The 19,779-nt window shown below is 34.6% G+C and overlaps 1 protein-coding gene across 1 annotated transcript in view; it reads left to right on the top strand.

Moving 5' to 3' along the window:
* FAM185A (family with sequence similarity 185 member A) overlaps window positions 1–19,779 on the top strand; it is a 73,148-nt gene that overhangs the window by 6,278 nt on the left and 47,091 nt on the right. The window contains exons 3-4 of the mRNA XM_049642866.1: window positions 10,424–10,516; window positions 14,899–15,037. Of these exons, the coding sequence (XP_049498823.1) occupies window positions 10,424–10,516; window positions 14,899–15,037 (232 nt within the window). The remainder of the gene's footprint in view (window positions 1–10,423; window positions 10,517–14,898; window positions 15,038–19,779) is intronic.

Below are 19,779 nucleotides of genomic sequence, written 5' to 3'. Positions count from 1 at the left end.
TATGGCAAGAAGATTGTTATCAGGGTCCCAATGAGGCATGCCTAATATAAACAGAGAAGGAAGTCTGACACATGCTTGGATTTTATGAGTCTCATTTAATCTAAAAGAGATGGAGAATTTATTTGAAATATTCATTAAGTGGCCTTTCCAAGTGGCCATGCCTAATAATCTAGTACCAATTTTCCAAGTTCTGAATGAACTGGCCCATCAGGTAAACGTGGGCTGGGGGGAGCCATCCCTCCTTCATGCCATACAATAATGGGTTCAGATGTTACATCTGAAATGATGTCGTCTTGATATCGACGCCATCGGAGCTCTCTTTTGGAGTATTTGGTCCGAACAGAGCCTACAGAGGCCCAATTCATGATGCTTCCTTTGGAAGTATTAAGAAGAACTCTATTAATCTCTCCTCTACAGAGCTCCCAATTAACCCATTCCTCAGGATTTATAATCTTTCTTAATTTACATCGAGGCAATTTAGGAGGGTGATCCTATGTAATTCTTTGACTTCTCATGGAGACTCCCTGTAATAAGTACAATATAGAGACATTAGTCCCATTGGGTATTTTTGTTATCCATGCCTGTGAACGAACTGTAACACAGTGTTCACCTGTTCCAAAGCATATAGGTGGCCCATCTGCACCTACAGAATATTCAGGGATTATTTTCCTTCTTCTTCTGGTTTAAATGGGCCTCTATTATCATAAGGTCCAGGCAACCAGACTGAATGATTTACATAAACTGGGAAAGAGGGATCATCCCATGTAATTAATCTATTAAGAGGCGGATTTAGAATATAAGCCCAATATGTGTGATTCTCTTTAGTGCTCATGATAAGGGTAAGAACCGACATCACGGCAATGAACAGAGTAGTAGAGGCGTAGGTGTTCCTGTTTTTTGGAGGATCTGTTCTGCTTCTAGAATCATCTTCTTCATCTGTCCCCATGTCGGAGGTTTGGCTTTGTTTTGTTTTGTTTTGTTTTTGTAATCTCTTGCTTCAGGCTTAATTCTTCCATATCTTTCTCCAGTGGTCGAAAATTGTCAACTCTTTTTCTGTTGGCCCATCTGTTCATATCGTGGTTTTAATTGCCGGGCTGGGAGCCAGATTAGCCCCGTCATCTGTGGATATAAGAGCAAATCCTCGACCTCACAATTTAACATACCCAGGGCACCATTGGTTATTATCATTTTTCCAAAATATTGGTTGTAAAAAGGGTCTGGTATTAGAGACTGTGTGATGTTTTTCAGCTGCAGTGAGCTTTTGTTCACCTCTTAAATCCAAAAAATTAAGTGTAAATAATGCTTTCATTAATTGATTCTTTGGATTCAAGGTCATATCACCAAGTTTTTGTTTTTGTGACATGGTTTTTAATGTATGATTAGTATGTTCAATAATAGCTTGATCTTGTCGATTGTAAAGGAATGCCTGTAGTATGATGAATCCCCCATTTTTGGCAAAATATAAGAAAAGTGTGAGAAGTATAAGCAGGGCCATTGTCATTTTTAAGATTCTGGGAGAGTCCCATTGTGGCAAATGCTTCTAAAAGGTGCTGAATAACATGGGCCGTTTTTCCTCCTGACAAAGGTGTAGTCCATACAAAACCAGAATATGTATCTATTGATACACGTACATATGCACGGCGACCAAATTGCAGAACATAAGTAACATCCATTTGTCATAAATCATTAGGTTGTTGACCTCTGGGATTAACCCCCTGAGAGTATGGAGGAATGACAATAGGCCCACAAGTGGGGCAGTTTGTGATAATTTCTCTAGTTTAAGAGAAATAGAAAAGTGTTTACTTAAGCCTTTAGCATTAAGATGAGTCAGATTGTGAAAATCTTGTGTTGTAATAACAGGAGCTGCCAATAAGGAATCTGCTGTAGCATTTCCTTCTGTCGAGGGATCAGGGAGGCCAGAATGAGATCATTTGTGAGTAATGTATATAGGATGGGATTGGTGTTGGAGACAATGTTGTATTCAAAAAAATAAGACCATTCTGAGCCATCTGAATAAATATTAATGGTTTCCAAATTTTCAATCATTTGTTTAGAATAGGCTGAATCCGTTAAGATATTGATGGAGGAGGATACATCCTTATTTTTTATTAAAAATATGGCAAAGAGTAAAGAGTTCAGCCTTTTGTACTGAAGCATATGGGGATTTTACATATTTAGAAGTAGGACCATAATATGCAGAATAACTGGATTTGTTGGCATCTGTAATATAATTAGGTCCATTTACAGGTACTAATTGTACAATTCGAGACATGATAAAGGAGGTGGTTTTGATAAATTCAGTTAATTTGGATTTAGGATAATGGTTGTCCATGTGACCTATATAATCTGCAACTCCAAGTTGCCATGAAATGCATTGCCGATATGCCATGGATATTTGTGCATGAGACAGAGGTACTATAATTGTCTCAGGGTCTTGGGCTGTTATTTCCTTAAGTTTCTCCCAACCCTTAAAAACTAACATTCCGGGGCGCCTGGGTGGCTCAGTCGGTTGGGCGGCCGACTTCGGCTCAGGTCATGATCTCATGGTCCGTGAGTTCGAGCCCTGCGTCGGGCTCTGTGCTGACAGCTCAGAGCCTGAAGCCTGTTTCAGATTCTGTGTCTCCCTCTCTCTGACCCTCCCCCGTTCATGCTCTGTCTCTCTCTGTCTCAAAAATAAATAAACGTTAAAAAAAAAAAGTTTAAAAAAAAAAACAAAAAACTAACATTCCTATTTTGTCTAATTATGTAGATAATTTTTTAAAGGCTTTGGTAGAAAGAAATATCCATTCTGTGATTCCATTAGCCTGCCAAAGTACTCCCATAGGAGAATGAGGTGATGGTAAAATTAACAAGGAAACAGGTAGCGAGGGGTCAATTCGAGTAAACCGACAGGAAGCAATTTTTTGTTCGATCCATTGTAATTCTTGGGATGCTTCCGGAGTTAATTTTGTAGGGCTATTTAAATTGGAATCCCCTTTAAGTACATCAAAAAGATGAGTCAGTTGATAAGTAGGTATACCTAGAGTAGGACGTAACCAGTTAATGTCTCCTAATAACTTCTGGAAATCATTCAAAGTATGCAAGGTATCTCTACGAACTTGAACATTTTGAGGCATTATTGAATTTTGTACTAATTTTTGACCTAAATAGAACAAGGGATCTTCAAATTGAATTTCGTCTTCTGAAATAATGAGGCCATATTTTGAAAGGGTTGCCTGAGCTGCTAAAAAGAGTGCATGTCAATCATGTCGTTAGGGTAAAGCTAATAGGATGTCATCCATGTAATGGATGATCTTAGCATGAGGAAACTGAGATCATAAATATTGGAGAGGTTCTGCAACAAAAAGCAGACAAAGAGTAGGACTATTTAACATTCCTTGAGTTAAAACTTTTCATTGAAATCTGTTTATGGGCTCCTCATGATTAATTACAGGAACGGAGAATGCAAATCTCTCCGAATCTTTAGGGTTTAAGGGAATGGAGAAAAAACAATCCTTAAGATCAATAATTATAATTTTCCAATCTTGAGGGATAGCAGCAGGTTGTACTCGGAAGGCCAGGCTGTAGAGCCCCCATAGGTTGTAGGATTTTATTTAGGGCTCAGAGATCAGTCAGCATTCTCCATTTTCCAGATTTCTTTTTTATGACAAAAACCAGAGATTTCCAGAGACTAATTTAAGGTTCAATATGTCCCGCTTCTTATTGTTCAGAAACTAAAGATTTTAAAGCTGCCGGTTTTTCTTGAGAAAGCGGCCACTGCTCTATCCATATGGGCTCATCATTAAGCCATTTAAAGGCAGCGCATATTTTTGTTCTTTGGCAGTGGTCACTAGGATAAATTTGGATATCCTAGCCTTGTGGCTCTGTGTTTGGGGAAAATATCGAGGGGTGTTTTAATGCCTTGTTGATTTTTATCTAATCCCTTCAGTGGGTCATATCCCATGGCACATATTATATTTTTATTTTGAGTAGATATAGATGGGATATTAATATATGCACCCCATTGTTGAAGTAAATCTCTACCCCACAGATTAATGGCAATGTTAGCCACATAGGGTTTAAGAGTTACTATCTGATCCTCAGGTCCTTCACATCTCATAATCTGTTGACTTCTTTTAATTCCAAGAAGCCAAGTCCTGTAAAAATTACAGGTATGTTCTCAACAGGCCAAGATGAAGACCAAAACTTTTCAGATATGATGGTAACGTCAGCTCCAGTGTCTACTAATCCTATAAAAGATTTATTATTAATTTTAAGATGTATTTTGGGACGAGGATCTTTCAAAAAAGTTTGCCAATATAATTGTTTTCCAGTATTGCCAAAACCTCCAGTTCTGATAACAGGATTGCTGTGGCCCTCTGTGTAAGGAAGAGTAAGTAATTGAGCAATTTTATCTCCTGGTTGAATAGTATAAGGGTTATTGGCTGATATCATAACTTGAATGTCATTTTCATAATCATAGTCAATAACACAAGGATGCATATGAATACCTTTAAGTGTAAGACTATTCCATCCAAAAATAAGGCCTATTGTGCCTTTTTCTGAAGGCCCATATTTAGTAATTAGTGTTTTAGCTTTTTATCTCATTAGATATCCAATGAATTTATCTCAATTTATCATGCAAACAAAACTTAAATGTTTTAGGTTGGGGGGGGGGGGGAAAAAAAAAAAAATGTTTTAGGTTCCAAAGACTTTGAAAGCTATCTTAACAATTACCCATGAAAACTATGAGGCAAACAAAGTTAACCATTACTTTAAGTCATTCTTTTGTTAACAGATTGGAACAGAGATAACATGAGTTTATTTGACCTTTAATAAACCTTAGTAGAATAAAGTTTTATATTTAAAGTTGATAATTTGAAAGACAAATCCAACAAATATAAATTAGTTTAAATATTAAATATGTTTTATTTACCATTTAAATCCTGGGAAGTTTGTTATAACCTTAGGATGTTATTATAAAGCATATCCTAAATAGGATTGTAAATTATTATAAATCTTAAAATTTTATTTATTTAATTAACGTGTCAATAAAAGATCCTAAAGGCAAATGTATAGCATTATATAGTTGTTAGCAAAACTTAGTTCCTTTAATATTGAGAAGTTTTACCTAAGCAATCAAAGACTTGATAAAGATGAAACCTAAAGCTTTGGTGTTTTTGGCAAAGAGAAAAGAAAAAACCTTTGTTTACATTGTCTTATCAAGAGCAGAACAGTCAAAGAAAGCTCTGTTTTTTGAACAGAGAGAAAAGCGGAATTTTAACCTTATACCAGTATATTTTAAAAATTCCATTTATCTCAACCTTGGTAGAATAAAGTTAAAAGACATGTCTATCTTAATATTTTATCTGTGTTTTCTTAAAAGTTTATCATTGTTAATTTTTTCCCGTGGAACCAGTGAGGAAATTTAAAGTTTAAGGAAGTGTTTTCTTTGCCTTTTGACAGCGTACATCTTCCTGAAGGCAGACAGAGGCGCAGAGGGCAAAGAAAAGAGTTCACATGGTTCTAAAGTCTGCCAGCTCAGATAGACGAACAGATACCAATTTTTGTTTTGTTTTGTATTATTTGTTTGGTTTGTTTTTGTTTTCCTTTAGTGGAATCAGGCAGTCTATGTTGGGCCAGAGAAGACAGGGAAGTTTCCCGAAACAAAAGGAGTTTTGGCAGCTGCTTGGGAATATTCCTTAAAATCTCTATCCTGATGTAGACTAGCCAGAGACAATTGGCTCTAGTCACTTGTGGGTGGCGGCGGAGGCCATTCTGGTAAAGTATTTTCCTCAGGTGCTATATAGCTTTGATTCCTTTGGAAGAAGATTCATCCTCAAAACTATCAGATGTAAAATCCAATTCATCTTCTTCTTCTTGATGAGTTTTTAATTTAGATGAAATTATATTTTGTTCTGAGTCAGACTGTAAAGGCTGTAAAGCCATCTCAAAGAGCATAAAAGACCAAACATTTAAAGAAATGATATCTCCATTTTGATGAGCATGTGTAAGCGTTTTCGTAATTAATCTCCATTGTTTAAGGTTTAAAAGATTTTTTCCAGAAGGATTAAACCAATAGCAGTGTTTTTTAACCAAGTACCAGAGCTCATCAAAGGTTCCCCTTTTCACTTTTACTCCTGAACTTCGCAATAAAGTACGAAGTATGTTAGAGTAAGCTTCATGATCCTGAGACTGGGAGTTTCCCATACTTCACTATCCCAAAGCGGGGACTTACCTGTCCTACCGCTCCGCTTTGGTCCCCTGTGACTGTAAACTGAAGTAGTCCAAGACTGCCGCACTGAATCCTGCCGACTCCACCAATTGTCCCAGAGTCGCAAAAGATGAGTCTGCAAACAAAGTGCAGTTAGTGAAGGTCCTCATACTCTAGTGGGAATGAGGCCCCCACTCCAGAATGAAGCTTCTTTTTATTAGGATAATTGCTAAAGGCTATGTGCATGAAGTCAGCCAAGCAAGTGTGTTAATCAATGTAATGGTTTAGCTTTTCAAGGTTGAATTTTGAGTTAACTGGTTTCTATATCACTAGGAAGGGTCAGGTGTGAAGGAGGATCTGGCCTTTGACAATGTTAATGGCTCTAGGCATTCCTTATGAGCCTCAGCAGTGTTCAGCTGTGTAAACATGTCCTAAGGCCTTGCACCTTCTCCAGCCCTTCCCTTTTGAAGTCTTTTCCTTTGATGCTTCTCTCCTGCATCTCCCACAACCTTCCTTTAGTATCTGTTCACATGTGAACCATTTCAAATAAATTTAATTGTACAAATGTCATAAAAGATTAAAGAATCCTATCATATGTCCTTTTAGCAAAATGATATGGTTTGGGTTCTTATTGTAAAAGATACACAATGAAATCTTCATGTTGAATGACTAATTGGATGAGAATATTCATAGTTCCTTTTATATTGTTCACTCATCAGTGCTTGAGTTTTAGAATGTGCATTTAGAATATTGTCGTCTGAAAACTCAGTATTGTATACTTTCAGTTTCATAATCAAAATTAGAAGCTAAATGACACAAACAAATGGAAAGATATTCCATGCTCACGGATTGGAAGAATTAATATTGTTAAAGTATCCTTACTACCCAAGCAATCTACAGATTCAGTCCAATCCCTGCCAAAATGCCAATAGCATCTGTCACAGAACTAGATCAAATAATCCTAAGATTTGTATGGAACCATGAAAGACCCTGAATAGCCAAAGCAGTCTTGAGAAAGAAGAATGAGGTGTCACAATCCCAGATTTCAAAATATACTACAAAGCTATAGTAATCAAAACAGTATGGTAGTGGCACAAAAATAGATGCATAGATCAGTGGAACAGGGTAGTGAGCCCAGAAATAAACCCACACCTATATAGGCAATTAATTGGTGACAAAGGAGACAAGAATATGCAATGGAGAAAAAACATTTTTTTTCAATAAATGGTGCTGGGAAAACTGGACAACTACTTGGCAAAAGAATGAAAGTGGACTACTTTCTTACATCATACACAAAAACAAACTCAAAATGGATTGAAGACCTAAATATGAGACCTAAAACCATAAAACTCCTAGAAGGAAACATAGGAAGTAATCTCTTGGGCATCAGCCCTAGCAATATATTTATGGATATGTCTCCTCAGGAAAGGGAAGCAAAAGCAAAAAACAAAACAAAAACAAAAAACTCAGAATTACAAAATGAAAAAGTTCTACACAGCAAAGAAAATTATGAACAAAATATTTTTTTTAGAATGCAAAGAATTTTATTTTTGAACTTCTAAATTTGAAAACAAAACAGCCTAGGTTAAATAATGTAGTTTTCCAAAGCTGAATATGCTCATTTGGAGCTCAGTTTTTCTGGCTTGCAGTAAGAAAATAACTTCCTAAAATTCCTATGCAGGAACACTACTGTTTGATTATCTGTGATTGGATGAACTGACCAATCTCAGTTGGTAACATCCCTTTTTTTCCCCCTTGATAAAGGTTTAAAAAATTCTAGAACAGACATATTTTTCTAGTCTTATACAGACAATCTCATTCTAAATGTCTCCTAAGAGGCATATACCATATACAGGAATCCATTTTTGTCCTTCTCACTTTCATATACTTGAGAAATCGGTGTGGACACACTCACTGTGCTGTGTCCATCCACTAACAGGAAGAAGACTTGATTGGTGTTCAGCTGTAAGCACCTTCTAATTATCTTGATGGGCTCACCCACGTTGACATGGTCAGACACAAGAAACTTGGTTTTGTCCAGGACAGGAAGTTCAGGAAGTTGCTTCTCACCCTTGTTACCATTCTAGTGAATGGGAGAAGATATTTGTGATGATATATTTGATAAGGGGTTAATATCCAAAATATACAGAGAACTTAGCACAACTTAACACCTAAAAACCAGAAAATCCAATGGAAAAATGGGCAGTAGACCTGAATAGACATTTTTCCAAATAAAACACATAGATAGCCAACAGATAAACGGAAAGGTGCTCAACATCACTAATTATCAGGGAAATGCAAATCAAAACCATAATGAGGTATCACCTCACACTAGTCAGAATGGCTAGTATCAAAAAAGATAAGAAATAACAAGTGGTGAGGATGTGGAAAAAATGAAGCCCTCATGTGCTTGGGAACGTACATTGGTGCACCACTGTAAAAAACAGTATGGAGGTTCCTTGAAAAATTAAAAATAGAAATATCATATGATCTAGTAATTGCATTACTGGGTATTTACCCAAAGAAAACAAAAACACTAATTTAGAAAGATTGCAACATTATTTACAATAGCCAAGATATGGAAGCAACCCAAGTGTCCATCAGTACATGCATGAATAAATAAGATGTGGTGTGTGTATACATATACACACGTACATGTACATGCTCACACACGCATGCACACACACAGGAATATTACTCAACATAAAAAAGAGTGAGATCCTGCAATTTGTGGTAACATGGATGGACCTAGAGGGTGTTACGCTGCAAAGTAAGTCAGAGAAAGACAAATACCATATGACTGCATTCATATGTGGAATTTAAGAAACAAAACAAACAAGCCGAGGAAAACAAAGCAAAAAAGCAGAGAGAGAGAGACAAAGAAAGAAACAGATTCTTAACTATAGAGAACAAACTGATGGTTACCAGAAGGGAGGTCAGTGGGGGATAGAGGAAATAGATGATAGACATTACACTTACCATGATGAGCACTGAATTGTTGAATTACTATACTATACATCTGGAACTAATATAACACTATATGTTAACTATACTGGAATTAAAATTCATAACTTAATAAAAAGTATATTACCATTAAAAAAATTGATGGTGATTCTGTAGGCACTGTTCGAGTATAAAGGTACTCAAAATAATCACAAGAGTGCAGATTTAAATTTTTTTTTTTTTAAATCAGAAGCTACTATGCTGCTGTCAGTTTCTTTGCATTTCTCTCTTTTTCTTTTGGCATTTATCTTTTGATTCATTTGATAATACTAAGATATCTTTTTTGTCATTTTTCTTCCTCCTGCCATTGTGGCATAAAACAAAAAATGGTTTCTCAACTTTGGCACTATTGATATTTTAGGCCAGATAATTTCCTGTTATCATGGGTAGAACTGTGCCCTGTAGCATGTTTAGAAGCATCCCTGGCCTCTACCTACTAAATGCAAATAGCACACATTATGACAATGAAAAATATCTCTGGACATTGTCAAATGTTCTCTGGGGGACAAAATCATGTTTAGTTGAGAACTACCATTCTAGGCAAGTCCTTCAATTCTTCTGTTGCCTTATCACAGGCAACTTAGGCTGTTGCCCTAAGTGTGACTATATCCTTCTTCAAAAGACTCCAGCCATGGAGTGTGGGTTTTGAAATCATACAGAGCTTGATTCTGTTAATTTATATTTTGTTGTTTTCTAACTGTCCTGTACCTTTCTGATTCTTGGATTTCTTCCTCTGTAAATGGGAAAAAATATAACACTTATTTCTGAGTTGTGAAGATTAAAATCATAGATCATATAAAGTAGTTAACATTGTATTTGGTACAAAGAAAATGCCAAGTAGTGATAACTATTGTTATTAAAAATGATAAGTATTAATAATGATGAGCAATAACAATAATTATTATCATCTTCTTCATCATTTATGTTTAGTTACCCAGTTATGATGATCTTATATTCCCAAACGCTTCTTCAGTGAAGTTACTGGAACACGCAAATATCTCTTCTTATTCTCTAATGAGTACAGATGACTTATTTAACCCCTTTAATAGCAGTTGGCTCTCTTTCCTAGTTGATGTAATTATTCCAAACAGTGCATTTCTGTTTTATTCCTGGTTTCTTTTTCTGCTTTATTATTATTTAAGAAGAAATGTATAAAATGTTGGAAATGTTTTTATGAGTCTCAATCAAATTTATTTTCTCCTCTATATTTTTGTATTTGTCTTTCAGAGTCAAAAATTGCATGTTCAAACAAAAGGAGGCAAAGTGATCTGTCTGGGAACAGTTTATGGAAATATAAATATTCATGCATCAGATAAAAGTGTAAGATTGAAACTTTTTTTTTTTTTTTTTTTAGCAATTACAGTTTTGTATCCAATTGGCTCACACAACTTGTAGGTAGGTTCTACAAACTTTGTGGCATAATATTCCATCTTTTGAATGCATTTTAGTTCATTAGTAAATTAAAATTTGAAATTTAACTGATCAAGTATTATACAACTTAAATTTTAGCTTGTGACTTAATACTTTTGACAGTTCTTTAGTTCTTTATTTGGAATCAATAACATCTTTAAATAATAAATGTTTAATCCAAGTTCTAAAGGGATGTTTATGAACATGGATTAAAATCGATCATTAAGTTATACTGCCATGATCAGGATTAATTTTTTTTATGTGTTAGGTTTATTTGAGCATTTTTCTAAGACCTGTTTACTTTTCCTTTGGACTAGTAAAGGTTGAATTTCAAAACAACTTTCTTCAGCATTTTCCACAAGATGGCACCATTAGGTGGCATTACTGTTCTCCAAAAGCTTTTATTACCTATAGGGATTTTTTGGTTGTTCTAAAATAGCTTGTATTTTTAAGTTAACTTTTGTTGCTTTCTGTGATTTTGCCTACAATGAAGAATATAGATGTAATTTTGAAATATAAATTATCACAGTTTTCTTAACATTATGGATAATGTTTTAAATCTTTGAGAAAGATCTTGGTTACCTTTTATTTTACACTTACACAATTTGCGAGAATCTTTCTTTGTAAATTTAAATTCTCTACTCAGCTTTTCTCTGAGATAATTGGTGAGGACAAGTTATAAATATATCTTGTAGGTAAATTATTGTTGGCATAATTAAACAATGTAGATTTTAACAGTAACTGTTTCTACTATCATCACTTTTATTTTCCATCACCTGTGTCTTAGAACCTTTAGGACATTGTTTAAACCCAAACATTTGAATTTATCCTTTAAATTAAACTAGGAAAGTATTGAAAGATACTGCCTGGCCTTACGTGGCAGCTTTTTTGAGATGGCATTTAGTTTCACCCCTTGGGTTGCTGTGGGCTTGGAAGTGCAAAAGCGAAATTGTACCAACTTTGCAGCTCCTTTAAATCTGTCCTTTAAATCATGGCTTATGTGAATTGAAATGATTTAAGTTACCAAAATATTACATTTTGATATTCAAATAAAGGTATCAAAGAAAAATTATAATCATTTCTTAATTATTAGCTGCTGTTCCCACTCATTAGTTATTTATTTGTTCCAACTTTCATGGTTTATTAAATATTCATTTATTCCTACTTTCTATTATACTATTTTGTTTCTTGCCTGATTGAGTTTTGTGTTGTGTTAATGTAGATATTTTCTTTATATTGTGTATAGTGTTCATATTTAAAGTATATTTCTAAGTTTATGGGTTTTTATATAAAATAAATGCTTATATATTTACTCTTAATATATAACTTTCACAGAGATGTGCTATAGATATTTGAGAGGCAGCATATTGAATTGGTTAAGAGAACAGAATTGAGAACCAGACTACTTGGGTTTAATTCCAGGCTCAGCCACTTACTAAGCTCTGTAACTTCAGACAAGTTACTTAACCTCTGTGTCTTGGTTTTCTGAAAAATGGAATAATAGTAATGGACTTAACTCAGAGGGTTATAATGAGGATTAAATCAGTTAATATAGATGAAGTACTTAAAACAATGTCTGGCACATAGTTATCTCTAATATGGTATTTACTATAATGATGATGGTAAAGGTAAGTGAAAGCACAGGAAAGATGACTAGTCCTAGATCTACCAGTTAACTTTACGGAGTCTCATTCCATTATTCATAAAATAGGGATGGTATTATTTGTTTTTCCTATTCACAAGATTGTGAGAATAAAATGAGTACTGTAAACACTTAACAGCATTTTTAATATGTTGTTTTAAATGGAGTGTCTATTTCTAAATAGTATCATTAATTTTAGTATCCTAAGTTTGGTACTGAGAAACTAGAAATACATTCCCTCTGATGGTTGGATGAATTCATGACATGGTTGTCACTTGACCTCTCTTAGTCTGAGGTCAGTCTTAGTTTCTTAAAGTTTGATTTTTATTATATATGTTGATTTATAATAACTAAACTTATGAAAAACTTTCCTTCTTGTATGGAAAAGAAAATTAATTTATAGCAATATCTCTGTCAAGAAGGTATTAATTTTTGGATCTACTTTTTGTTCTTTCTTTAAACAGCTGCTTCTGTTAATAAGCAAGCTATACAGTTTAATCCAAAGAGTCTGTTTGTTCCCTTAGCATTAAATAACTATAAATCAGAACCTCAACATTTTTCTATAAACTATGGTGTCCTATCTTTAATTGTTCTAGTTTGTATCTGATATAGTGCATCATTTGTGGCCCTCAGTGAATTTTGAATTTCTTTGAAGTTAATTTTGTGGAATGATTGGTTAAAATAACTATATTATTGTAGTGGGGAAGGTGTGGTACTTTCACATGCTTTCATTTGCTTTGGTACAGCAGGGGAGGATATTTTTCTAGTTTTCTACAAAATAAAATATTTAGAGTTTAATGAACAAAGTAAATCCTTGACCATTTCCAGATACTCATAAGGAGTCTCATAAAGGCTTTATTTGGTTGTGGGGAGAGTCTAATCAAAAGTGCTCCTTTGCTAATTTAATTAAGTTTCAAATATTCTTTCAGTATTTATCTTTTGTTATTGCCTAAACCAGCCTCACCATCTATAAAAAGCTAGAGTGTTCCTCCTTGTCTGCTTTATGGAAATACTTGGAGAGTTTGAAGCCATGCATAAAGCAGCTTTTCATGAAGAACTTTGTAGGTAAAGGACAGATTTTTTCAGGAATTTTACACCTATGCTATAACACTGAGGAATGTGAAATATCTATATTCTCGCAAATTTGAATGAATTGTAGGTAAAATATCTTTTTTTGACTGATTTATTGAAACTAGATTTAAAGTGAAAATTCCTATGAGTCTATAATTAGCTTAAAAGAAACTGTAGATAAGAAGCAATCAGGTGCATATTATATACTTACTGAAAGCTAAAAAAGGAAGTTATATATCACAAATCCAGAGGGTGAAGAAATTCTAATTTGCTTCCTGGTGGAATTTCTGAGTGCTTTTCTTTCTCTTTTTTGTACTTACAAATTTTAGTATTCTTGAAACTCAATTCTTCTTATATAATATTTTCATTTTTTATCAGTTTTTGAAAAACGTATTAGGAGTGGATGACACTAGTGTGGTGATGATGTGTTGAAAATCGATCTTTCTTTAAACACCCCAGCGTAATACTTGAATTTGATGCCAGGCAAAATTGTAGCATGCCTTCCTGGTGATTCTGTTTCTATGTCAACATAAAAGTAATTAACACTCAGACATAATTAACACTCGACGCTTATAAAACGTTTGTTTGAACTTTGATAGAGATGATTAGAAATTATTACTGGATATCTTCATTTTATATTGTGTTCAATATTTGAAACATAAATTAATACTAAATTTTGTTAGGGAAGCTTAGGGATAGATACAAAATTCTTTTCGTTTAATAGAAAGCTACTTTGTTATTAGATGTAAACTGGAAAAACTGTATAATTGATAGTGTATTCACTAATTAACAGATGACAGGAGAAAATCATGATAGTACAATAAAATCAGATAAAATATGTGCTAAAATTAAAAGCCTATTTATAATTTAAACAAATTTGAAATAGTTGGAATCTGATACAAAGGATCCAAAGGATATCTAGAGCAAACATCTTACTCAATGATGACGCTATATTGTAAGTTTTCCCTCTGAGAAGAGACATAAGTTTAGGATGCTTGCTATCTCCTTGCTTTTGTTCACTGTTGAGCTGGAGACCTGAGCCAGATAATTAGGCAGGAAAGAGCAGGAAAAATGCATTAATATAAGGATTGGAAAGGAAGTAAAGAAACTATCACTTGCAGGTAATGTAAATATGCATGTAGAAAAATTTTCTTAAAAATCAGGAAAATTATTAGAATTAGTGAGTTTAGTGAAGTTGTTGGATTTAAGATCACATACAAAAGCCAATTAGGATAAAATGAAGTTTAAAAAAAGATTTATAATAACACTTAGAAAATACCAAATAGGAATAAATTTAACAAAAGCTGAAGAACTCTACAAAGAAAATATAAAACATCATTAAGAGAAATTAAAGATCTAAATAAGTGAAGGAATTTAATGGGTCTATTCCACATTCCACAGAGAATACGTTGTTGCTCACAATATTATAATTAGAGCTAGAGAATCAACGTAAATAAAGTGATTGTGTACTGGGTAGTATCTTTTTATCTAGTTGCCCATTTAAATCTGAGGGTACCATTTTGACTTTTTACCAGTCTTTGTTTTATAATGAACTGATTTTGAGTTTTTCTTTTGATAGACTGTGACCATAGATAAACTACAGGGAAGTACAGTTAATATATCTACTGAAGATGGTTTGCTGGAAGCCAAGTATCTTTATACAGAATCATCATTTCTGTCTTCTGCTGCTGGGGATATTACATTAGGAAGTGTTCATGGTAAGATGACAAAGGCCTAATACATCTCAGACTCCATATAACATAAATTTTTAAGAGGTGACTCTTATTTCTCTTTAGTTGAAGAAGGATCTGCCATTAGGAAGCTGGCCTTCTAAATAATTAATGGCAAACTCATCATCTTTTTAAACAAACATAAAATAAAATGACTCATAAACTATTATATTTTATTTTGGCAAGATATTGAATATTATGCTGTTATATTTGAAGGTAATAGTAATTCTGGTTTTTAATGCGTTTCCTTTTGTTACTTATTTTTTCATTTATTTTTTGCTCAGCTGTGCCTTGAATAGTTCTAGTGATTTGTAACTCTTCATTTTTTAATAATGACTTTTATGTAGTATTGCATTTCTGGTAATGGCAGTGAAAAGTACTGTACTTAATATATTGAGTAGCTTTTAGTAGAAAAGCAGTTCTTTATCAAGTCAGATGTTGACTAACACCCGTGATTAGAACAGCACTGATCTTTGCAGTGCTTTTTACCATATTTACATTAAATCCATTAATGCTTAATTTCTTTTGCTTTCTTGTAACTTAGATAAAATTGAATTTGGTACAGTTTGCCATTAATAGCTTACATGAGAGTAAACAGAGGCGCTTTTTTTGAGGAAGTCCTCAAAAAAACTCTTAAGTCTCTTGATTATTGATTACTTAAAGTGCTGAAATGGAAACAAATTGCGAAGAATAAAATAATTTGTTCCTTAAGTTTTGTAAAGCCTTTTATATTTACTGACCTTTAATATGAAGTCAGATACCTTTCCTTGCGTGGTTTAAATCTGAGTCAGATCTGGATCCTCTCTTGGGCTGTTGTCCTCAGGTTGGGTTTCTTGAAAGCAGGCGCTGAGATGGAAATTTGAGTGCAGCACATTTACTAGGGAGGCGTCTTGGAACCAATGCTGTGCAAAGGAAGGAAGCCCAATTTCTACTGGAGAAGTTGGACCTGATGCAGCCACAGCAGTCCCAAGGGGGAGCTCTAAAGCTGGGGTGGTGTTCAGAATTGTCTCAAGTTAAGGTGAGGGAAGCTAGACCTTTAGATCCCCAATCATTAGATGCAAGATGCCCCAGGAAGGAGTATGATTTTGGGCCAAGATGGCTCTTTTCAGCTGAGGTAATACCCTAAGAGGGCTGACAGCTGAGGGCTGTCTGCCAGCAGTACTCCCATCAGCTAGGAGAATAAGCCCTTGGGTATAAAGGGGTTCTGGATGACAAATCATAGCATTCATTGAAGTTATATTTATTGATTCATTCAGTACACATATTGACCACCTATTGTGTGCCATACTTTCAGACACCAAGGGTACATAGTTGGGCAGGAGATGATCCCTATCCTTAAAGAACTAGTGGTGTAATCAAAGGATTGAATGTCATCTTCTTTATTTGTAATACTGGCACAGCAGTGAGAAGAAGTAAGGGAAGGGAAAATTTGATCCATTTGCCACTGTAGAAAATACCATATGTTTTTAGCCAGAATATTTCATTTTATTTAATTAATTTATTTTTATTATTTACTTTTGTTGTTTAATTTATATCCAACTTAGCTAGCATATACTGCAATAATGATTTCAGGAGTAGAATCCAGTGATTCATCCCCTATGTATTAACACCCAGTGCTCATCCCAACAAGTGTCTTCCTTAATGCTCCTTGCCCATTTAGCCTTCTCCCCACCCACAACCCCTCCAGCAACCCTGTTTGTTCTCTATATTTAAGAGTTTCTTATGTTTTGTCCCCCTCCCTGTTTTTATATTTTTCCTGCTTCCCTTCACCTACGTTCATTTGTTTTCCATCCCAAATTCCACATACGAGTGAAGTCATATCATATTTGTCTTTCTCTAATTTTGCTTAGCATAACACCCTCTATTTCCATCCATGTTGTTGTAAATGGCAAGATTTCATTTTTTTTTTGATTGCCGAGTAATACTCCATTGTGTGTGTGTGTGTGTGTGTGTGTGTGTGTGTGTGTACACAACATCTTCTTTATCCCTTCATCTGTCGATGGACATTTGGGCTCTTTCCATACCTTGGCTATTGATAGCACTGCTGTAAACATTGGGGTGCATGTGTCCCTTTGAAACAGCACACCTGTATTCTTTGGATAAATACCTAGTAGTGCAATTGCTGGGCCATAGGGTAGTTTTATTTTTAAATTTTTGACGAACTTCCATACTGTTTTCCAGAGTGGCTCCACCAGTTTGCATTCCCACCAGCAGTGCAAAAGAGTTCCCCTTTCTTCACATCCTCGCCAACATCTGTTGTTGCCTGGGTTGTTAATTTTAGTCATTCTGAATGGTGTGAGGTGGTATCTCATTGTGGTTTTCATTTGTATTTCCCTGATGATCAGTAATGTTGAACATTTTTTCATGTGCGTGTTAGCCATATGGATGACTTCTTTGGAGAAGTGTCTGTTCATGTCTTTTGCCCATTTCTTCACTGGATTTTTTTGTTTTTAAGATGTGGAGTTTGATAAGTTCTTTATAGATTTTAGATACTAACCCTTTATCTGACATGTCATTTGCAATTATCTTCTCCCATTCTGTCGGTTACCTTTTAGTTTTGCTGATTGTTTCCTTCACTGTGCAGAAGCTTTTTATCTTGATGAGGTTCCAATAGTTCATTTTTGCTTTTGTTTCCGTTTCCTCTGGAAATGTGTTGAGTAAGAAGTTGCTACAGGTGAGGTCAGAGGTTTTTGCCTGCTTTCTCCTCTAGGATTTGATGGCTTCCTGTCTTATGTTTTAAGTCTTTCATCCATTTTGAGTTTATTTTTCTGTATGGTGTAAGCAAGTGGTCCAGGTTCATTCTTCTGCATGTTGCTGTCCAGTTTTCCCAGCACCATTTGCTGAAGAGACTGTCTTTATTCCATTGGATATTCTTTCCTACTTTGTCAAAGATTAGTTGGCCATATGTTTGTGGGTCCATTTCTAGGTTCTCTATTTTGTTCCATTGATCTAAGTGTCTGTTTTTCTGCCAGTGCCATACTGTCCTGATGATCACATCTTTGTAATATATCTTGAAGTCCAGGATTGTGATGCCTCCAGCTTTGGTTTTCTTTTTCAGGATTGCTTTGGCAATTTGGTTTTTTTTCTGGTTCCATACAAATTTTAGGATTGTTTAACAATATTTGTTCTTCTAATCCATTAGTATGGAATGTTTTTCCTTTTTTGTGTGTGTTCTCTTCAATTTCTTTCATAAGCTTTCTGTAGTTTTCAGTGTATAGATTTTTCACCTCTTTCGTTAGGTTTATTCCTAGGTATTTTATGGTTTTTGGTACAACTGTAAATGGGATTGATTCCTTCATTCCTCTTTCTGTTGCTTTATTATTGGTGTATAGAAATGCAATGAATTTCTGTGCATTGATTTTAAATCCTGCCACTTTGCTGAATTCATGGATCACTTCTAGCAGTTTTTTGGTGGAATCTATTGGGTTTTCCATGTAGAGTATCTTGTCGTCTGTGAAGAGTGAAAGTTTGACTTCCTCCTTGCTGATTTGGATGCCTTTTATTCCTTTGTGTTGTCTGATTGCTGATGCTAGGACTTCCAGTATTATGTTGAATAACAGTGGCGAGAGTGGACATCCCTATCATGTTCCTAACCTTAGGGGAAAGCTTTCAGTTTTTCCCCGTTGGGGATGATATTAGCAGTAGGTCTCTTCTTTATGGCTTTTATGCTTTTGAGGTATGATCTTTCTATCCCTACTTTCTTGAGAGTTTTTATCAAGAAAGGATGCCATGTTTTGTCAAATGCTTTCTCTGCATCTATTGAGAGGATCATGTGGTTCTTATCTTTTCTTTTATTATTGATGTGTCACATTGATGGATTTGTGGATATTGAACCAGACTTGAATCCCAGGTATTAAGCCTACTTGATTGTGGCGAATAATTCTTTTAACGTATTGTTTAATCCAGTTGGCTAGTATCTCGTTGAGAATTTTTACATCCATGTTCATCAGAGAAACTGGTCTGTAGTTCTCCTTTTTAGTGGGGTTTTTGTGTGGTTTTGGAATCAAGGTAATGATGGCCTCATAGAATGAGTTTGGAAGTTTTCCTTCCACTTCTATTTTTTGGAACAGCTTCACAAGAGTAGGTGTTAACTCTTCTTTAAATGTTTGGTAGAATTCCCCTGGAAAGTCATCCAACCCTGGACTTTTGTTTTTTGGGGAAATTTTTTATTAATAACTTAATTTCTTTATTGGTTATGGGTCTCTTCAAATTTTCTCTTTCTTCCTGTTTCAGTTTTGGTAGTTAATATGTTTCTAGGAATTTGTCCATTTCTTCCAAATTGGCCAACTTATTGGCATATAATTGCTCATAATATTCTCTTGTTTTTGTTTGTATTTCTGTAGTGTTGGTTGTGATCTCTCCTCTTTAATTCTTGATTTTATTTAGTGGATCCTTTCTTTTTTCTTTTTGATCAAACTGGCTAGGGGCTTATCGATTTTGTTAATTCTTTCAAAGAACCAGCTCCTGGTTTCATCAATTTGATTTATTGTTTTTTTTTTTTAAATTTAAATAGCATTGATTTCTGCTCTAATCTTTATTATTTCCTATCTTCTGCTGGTTTGGGGTTTTATTTTGTGTTCTTTTTCCAGTTCTTTTAAGGTGTAAGGTTAGGTTGTGTATCTGAGACCTTTCTTCTTTAGAAAGGCCTGGATTACTATATACTTCCTACCTATGACTGCCTTTGCTGCATCCTAGAGGTTTTGGGCTGTGGTGTTATTTAAACTGGCTTC

Source organism: Panthera uncia, chromosome A2 (assembly GCF_023721935.1).
Source record: "Panthera uncia isolate 11264 chromosome A2, Puncia_PCG_1.0, whole genome shotgun sequence".
NCBI classification, from domain to species: domain Eukaryota; kingdom Metazoa; phylum Chordata; class Mammalia; order Carnivora; family Felidae; genus Panthera; species Panthera uncia.
Note: the sequence above shows the minus strand (reverse complement) of the source record. Positions and strands in the feature narration are given on the sequence as shown.